At 40.8% G+C, this 7,654-nt stretch overlaps 1 protein-coding gene across 1 annotated transcript; it reads left to right on the plus strand.

Annotated features, from left to right (window-relative positions):
• The first annotated feature begins 541 nt into the window (after nt 1-541).
• LOC143603829 (uncharacterized) lies at nt 542-1,012 on the plus strand. Its single transcript, XM_077080516.1, has one exon. The coding sequence runs from the start codon at nt 542-544 to the stop codon at nt 1,010-1,012; it is 471 nt and encodes a 156-aa protein (XP_076936631.1).
• The last annotated feature ends 6,642 nt before the right edge of the window (nt 1,013-7,654 follow it).

The raw sequence follows: 7,654 nt of genomic DNA on the forward strand, positions 1-7,654 counted from the left end.
GAATCATGCCGCTAAGTCGTATCCCTTTGTGTCCACATTGCGCAATTGTCTGAAGAAGGCACACTTTAAGTGGACACTGGAGGCTGAAAAAGCGTTCCTAGAGGTGAAAAAGTGTTTGATGGAACTTCCAACATTGATTGCGTCATATGCAAGAGAGACTCTCACCTTGTACCTTTCTGCATCAGATATCGCGGTTGGGGCGGTCCTATTGATGGATCGAAAAACACTTTAAACGCCAATTTACTACGTCGGTAGAAACTTGGCAGATGCTGAAACCCGATATTCAATGCTAGAAAAATTAGTGTTGGCCTTAGTGTACGCTGCATGAAGATTGAAAAGATACATCCAGGGACACCCCATTAACGTGTTGACTGATTAGAAATTGAAAAGCGTGTTAAGCAAGCCTTGAATTTTCAGGGAGATTAGCCAAATGGGCAATCAAGTTAGGCGAACACTCCATAGAGTATAAGCCTAGACCCGCAATAAAAGGCCAAGTGTTGGCGGATTTCATCGTCGAGGTACCAAGTGCAAAAGTTCAGGAATGCCTGTACGAAAGCAACCTCCAGTTCCATCAGAAGAAAGTCAAAAGTGGACTTTGTTCATAGATGGAGCGTCTAGTGGAGAAGGATCGGGTGCAGGCCTGAGACTAGTTAACCCAGATAGCCAAGAATTCACGTACACCATCAAACTAAATTTCAAAAGTACAAATAACGAGGAAGAATACGAGGCATTCTTGGCGGGCTTGAGGATTGCTAAGAAATTAGGAGTCAAGTACCTTGAGGCGCGGGTAGACTCAATGCTTGTCGCGGGTCAGGTCTCGGGGACATATGAAGCAAAATGCGAAGTAATGGCTTCATATTTGTCCCAGGCCAAAGATCTCATCCAACAGTTTACTTCCTGCAAAGTGGTCCACATCAAGCGGAGTGAAAATCAACCCGCTGATGCCTTAAGCAAGTTAGCGTCCACCAGTTTTGAACATCTAGGCAGAGATGTGCGGATTGTCAAACCCTAATCTAAGGCGGAAATGTCAGGGCATGATCCAATTGCTCATAGCTCGAAGATACTATCATAATATAAATGTGACAATATCTAATTAATTATTTTGTTTCAATTATACACAAAATATCCAAATACAATAAACAATTTAAATATACAAATATAAGCTCAAATAAATATTAACTTGATTGTATCCTAAAGTCTTGTCTATATGTCCAAACTTCAATCTTCAATAGAAGCAACCTGCATATGCGTATAAAATGGAGTTTTGTCAACAAAAAGTTGAGTGGGAATATCACCAGTTTTGACACAACAATATAAATAAGCATAACGTGATAAGTGCGGTAAATATAATCAAACCATAAACAAGTATGTAGACCATTGCCAAGCGAATCACGTGTTGGTTACGAGCAGGAACACCAGTTATATGATTGATTGAATAGTAATCCCAATATACGATTGATTGAATGGTAACACAAGTAAGCAAGTAGCACGTATGTTTGATTAAATCACTAACAATAACACGTATGCATTTGTTTGAATATATATGTATATAGTATGAAATACGAATACATACGCATATGTTCCTAAAATGTTTAGAAAATTGAGTAAAATAGGAGAATGATAAACTCACCTTAAGCGATTACTAAATGCGATTAAACAAGCCAACGAATAAGCGAGTAGTCCACTACATGTCAAACAATATATAATTCAGAATCTGGGATTTTAGGATACGATAATATAAATAAAAAAGAACTCGTGGCAGCTGGAATCAATTCAAACGGACGTATAGAACCCAAGTTATGTTTGTTTTAAGATTTAAGCGAGCTGGTACTGACCAGAATCCGAACAGCGAGTCGGAAGTCGGGTTTTGGGAAGTAGCCTTAAAATTAAGTTATGAGAATAAAAGTTTTCTGGACTGAATGTTGAATCCGACCAAAAGTATGAGAAAACGGATAGTCAAACTTGTTGACTATTTTGCCCTTTAACGAGTTTTAAACAATTTGACCACTCAACACCCTTCAACCACCAAAATTGATTAAAGGTTATTGACTAGGGAATGTATATGAATGATTCCTATGCTTACAACTTACCCGGAAAGTGAAAGAATCAAGAGATATGATGAGTCAAAGATCCATACGCATGCAAAGTCAAACAAACAAGCATTGTATCTTTAACGAATAAGCAAAAACCGAAGGGTTTGGTGATGGTCAGAGGTAGGTGAAGGCTAGGAGGTCTCTCTAGGGTTAGGATACAGGTTTTTGGCAGAGAATTATGATGTCTTTATATAAAGATTACAAAAACGAACTATATTTGGAATATTTACTCGTTTAAGTAACAAAATACGATTTTAATGAGAATATCGATGTAATATATCAAAGATTTCATGATTTATCAGTAATTTAAGAATATGAACTTGTATTTTAGTTATAATCCTTTTCTTGGACCTTAATTTACCCGATTTATGCCAAAAATAAACGATTTGGATGCTAAAAACAAATTAGGAAACCAAATAAGCTATTTAATAAGAAAATCTAGTACAATAACTAACAAAATTTGGCTTGGACACCAAGAAAACGAAATTGAACCAGCTATAACATTTCTTGGAGTTTAAGTTTCGTTAATTTAATCAAAAATAGGAAAGAATTGGCAAAACTAGTCCCTGTAGTTCTTGAAAATGCGATTCTTAGCCGTTTTAAGCGATTTTAAAGGTTTCTAAGGGCTATTTGGCATAATTGAAAGTTATGAAATTATAAAATAAGTTAAACCAAGTTAAATACCAATAAATACAAGTTTTAAATAGTTCGGAAGATCCAAATTACGTTCCCGAATCGATTTAAACTTAAACGAATACAAATACGAAAAATCTGAGATGTTACAGATTGAGGTCTTAGGCAGTTCGTCCCTTCCACAACATCAAGTGATGGCTATCCAAACAAGAACAGTTTCATGGATGACACCCATCATGGAGTACCTGTCTTCCAAAATTCTACCAGAAGACAAAATCATGGCGTCGAAGATTCGCCATAAGGCGATGTTTTACCAAGTCCATGATGGAGTATTATACAGAAAATCCTTCCTCGGTCCATTACTCCGATGTGTAGACGCGGAGGATGCCAATTATTTAGTCAGATAAATTCATGAAGGCATCTGCGGGCTACATGCAGGACCGAGGATGGTAGTGGCAAAGATCATGAATACGGGATATTACTGGCCGAGCATGCACATGGATGCAGTTAAAGAAATTAGAAAGTGTGAATCTTGCCAAAGGCATGCATCGTATATACTCAGTCCCCAGAACAAGTTAATCCCAGTAACCTCTACACGGTCATTCTAGAAAATGGGCCATAGACATTATGGGTCCATTCCCCGAAGCTCCGGGGCGGGTGAAGTTTTTGTTGGTCGGTATTGACTATTTCACCAAATGGGTAGAGGCCAAACCGTTGGCACACATCACAGTGGCAAACATAAAGAAATTCCTTTGGGAATTCATCATACGCCGTTTTGGCCTCCCGCAAACACTAGTTAGTGACAACGGCACCCAGTTTACTGACAAAGGCCTACAAGAATGGCTGTCCGAGTTACATATTTCGCAAGCCTTCACATCGGTAGCACACCCACAAGCCAATGGAAAAGTGGAGCGAGCCAATAGAAGTATTAACGAAGGAATCAAAGCTCGGTTGGGAGCACAAAGAACGGGTTAGGTAGACGAGTTGCCATATGTTTTGTGGGCGCACAGAACCAATAAGAAAACAAGCAACTCCGAAACTCCGTTAGCTTAACATATGGCACGGAAGCAATGATTCCTGTTGAAATCGGTGTCCCATCAGCAAGAATGCTTTTGATTGATGACAATGAAAGGGAACTACGGTTGAACCTAAATCTCCTAGAAGAGAGAAGAGAGTTGGCAGCCATATGAGAAAGAAAATACAAGCGCCAAATCCAAAAGTATTACGTTGCACATGTTTGTTAGTGCATGTTTTGTAACAGATGATCTTTCGTGTTTGTTAGAATTGAGAGCAACGGTCAAAGGGGAGACTGTTGGTGCATTCTGTGACCGTCGCTATGCAATTCTGACCAGCGGATCGTCACAGGCGAAGTTAGCACAACTTCGCCTAGGCGAAGTTATAACAACTTCGCCAACAGCGAAGTTGTAACAACTTCTGCCTTAGGCGAAGTTATCACAACTTCGCCCTAGGCGAAGTTATGAACAACTTCGCCTACTGAAGCCCAAGCCCGTGAAGATTGTCTATATATACATGTGTCGTGTTAGGTTATGAAGTGTGAATCCAGTAATTCAGAGAGTGTGTGTTACAGTTTGAGTGTCAAGAGAGAGCAAGAGAGTGAGAGTCGTGTGAGACGACCCGAGGTAGAGCTCACCTCAGGTCAGTCGTGTTTCTGTTTATGTTACGGTATGTAACGTGTTTTATTATTATATGAATCTGCAGATTTGATTATCCATTCTTGTATTTGTTTGTGTATTTGATCGTGTACGTGTTTGTGTTCTTCGTCTATACACCATATACGAGTCTAGGAGGATTCCGCACTCCTAGACCTCGTGCGGATCTCGTATCGATTAGCACCGGGACTAACAAGTGGTATCAGAGCCTTAGGCTCTTACGCTATGGTTCGAGATCTGCGTTTTTGGTGTTTCTGGCACGTTTCTGTGCGTTTTCGGCCGAACAGCCGCCGCAGGCGAAGTTATTGGGTTCAGGCGAAGTTGTCGCTTAAATTTTAGGGTTTAGGCGAAGTTATGGCCAGGCGAAGTTATGGCCAGGCGAAGTTATGAACAGGCGAAGTTATGAACAGGCGAAGTTATGAACAGGCGAAGTTATGGCCAGGCGAAGTTATGAACAGGCGAAGTTATGGCCAGGCGAAGTTATGGCCAGGTGAAGTTAAAAAAAAAAAAAAAAAAAAAAAAAATTTATTGTTTGGAGTTTTCGTCTGTATGGCCGGGTGTACACGATTATTGTGAGACCAAAGATGTTGTTCCGTCAACGAGTGATCTTGTTATCTCTTGGTCTTACGTGTGAACAAATACGTGTCAACTCTGGATTTGGAGTTGAGGTTGTGAATGGGATATTGTTTGAAACTGGATATTGACACATATTCGGGTGTTTGTGGGCAATGAAATTGTTGTTGTTCGTGGTTGACCAACCAAAGAAAGTCAAATTGAACTGAAGGTTTTCGTCATTACTGGATTGCGGTCAGAGCATATTATTTATGTTATTTTCAAGGTGTTCGAGAATTGGATCCTGAAACGTGATGCTTATTTATACGAGTGAAGATTCTGGAACAAGTTGGATTTAACCGGGAATTAAAGTGTCTATGTTCTTGATTGTTATCCCTGGTGATTGAAGATGCTTCGGATTAATTAATGGTCATGTGTTAGATTCTGTCAAGGTGGTTTTGTGATGAAATTGATCACCTGATGTTGAGTAGTTGAAGATTAAACCTTATCGTATGCCGACGAGTTGGTGAAGTTGTGGAGGAAGCCCAACTTCATGTGTTGGTGAAGTCAGATGGACTCACGTGATTGGTTGAGATGATCTATTGGCACGAGGATGCATGCATTTCAAAGACCTCAATCGTTATAGTCGGAGAAGCTTACACTGAAGGGGAGATCTGATATGGAAGACGCTGGGTGATTGGTAGATTTGTGAAGCTACAGGACAGATTCAGACACGGCTGGTTGATGAACAAAACAGAAGATCATCAGTTAAGAGGGAGTCTGTTAGTGCATGTTTTGTAACAGATGATCTTTCGTGTTTGTTAGAATTGAGAGCAACGGTCAAAGGGGAGACTGTTGGTGCATTCTGTGACCGTCGCTATGCAATTCTGACCAGCGGATCGTCACAGGCGAAGTTAGCGCCAAATCCAAAAGTATTACGTTGCACATGTTAAGATATGTGAATACAACAAAGGGGATTACGTGTTCCGAGACAACGAGGCGTCAAACGCTGAGTCACCAGGAAAACTGGCTCCCGCTTGGAAAGGACCCTATGAAATTGATGAAGTCTTGGGAAAAGGCACATACAAGTTGAAAATGCTAGATGGAACGCTAATTCCCAGAACATGGAATGGGGCATAATTAAAACGGTGCTACTTATGAGCCTGAGTGCTGTATTAAGGGCCTGCGTGCCTATTATTGGACTGCGTGCCATGTTGTTGGCCTGCGTGCCATTTTGCTGGCCTAAGTACCAAATTTTCTTTTTTCATGTAATGAATAGCGAGTTACTTGTTAATATAAAACAAAAGTTGCGTGCCAAATTCTCATGAACATTAGCTAAGTGCTATTGACCTGCGTGTCATTTATTATAATTTCTACTTCCATAAGGATAGGCCTGCGTGCCAACAAAAGTACTAATCCTATATTTTGGATATATGGCGGGTTTAGATAGCAAACATTTATATTGTAAAAATCAACAAGACAAAATGTCGTGTCATATATACAACCAAAAAAGGAATTACAGATTTGGAAACAGAAATAGATTACATCATAAAACAAAATATCATTCTTCATCTTGAAGATAATTGCGAGCTGCTAGACGCCGTCTTCTTGGGAAGCAAAACCTTGAATGGCATCCTGGATTGGGAAATGTAGATCATTAAAGGCTTTCAGTTCATCGGAATACTTAACAGCAGTGTCCACATCGTGTAAGGCAAAATTCTCCAAGGGACGCCCTTCTTATATGAAAGAAACTCCCTCCAAGAAGTCTGCCTTGCGACCAGAATCATATGATGATCGAAAAAATCGCGCAAGGCATTCTCCCATGACGGATCCTTCATGTATATGGAAGATAGTCTAAAAAAGGGAAACATTGATTATGATTCAACACAGAATATAAAAACAAAGTGAAGTTGCGAAGGAAATCTATACCTTAGGAAGACCTTGGCTCATAAGCCATGCCCTGTCATTAACAACCTGCTCAGCGCTCAGTTTAAGATCACCTTGCTCGCCAATAATTCGAGTATTGTCTCTAATCAAATCCTCAATCAAAGTATCCTTGATGGCATCGCGGCGTGCAAGGAGCTGATAACATCCTCCTTGGCGGCAAGTTGGGTCTCTAAGGCAGACCTTGTATCTTCTGCTTTAACGAGTTCAGCTTCACGAGCGTGCTTCGAGTGTTACATTTTTTCGCCGACACACCTCTTCCCAGTCCTTGGTGGCGGATGCTTGACGAGCCTTCTCAGATTCCAAGGCCTTCTCAGCATCTTTCAGCTTCCACTTAGCAGTGTTAGCTTCGAGACGGTACTTTTCTTTCTCAGTCTGGAGATATTGTATAAGGTCACCCTGAGCTCCCCAATTCTTGCCTATAAACATCCAGTCCCGATAGATCTCCTGAGTTGTCGAGACCAGGTTCGCCATATGATAAATATGTGTGTTGGCAAGGGGCACGCAGGCACGTTTATTCTAAAACTCGCGTTCCACAGGAGGAATCCCTCGTGGAGAAATTCAAAACAAATTTCTCCATCATTAAACCTGGACTCCAACTTTGAGTCTGGGCGATGACGTACCAATTTCCTCCTGCAGATCGCGAGCCCTCACATCCCTCTCCAAAGATGAGAGAGAAGGAGGTGGAGGCGGAAGCCTGGACGATTGCCCTACCTGTTCACCAGTTCCTTGCACAACATGAGGTGAGACAGGCAAAGAAAC

Source organism: Bidens hawaiensis, unplaced genomic scaffold (assembly GCF_021521415.1).
Source record: "Bidens hawaiensis isolate Kalapana, Puna unplaced genomic scaffold, B.hawaiensis_p1.1 tig00062916_1, whole genome shotgun sequence".
Taxonomy (NCBI): Eukaryota; Viridiplantae; Streptophyta; class Magnoliopsida; order Asterales; family Asteraceae; genus Bidens; species Bidens hawaiensis.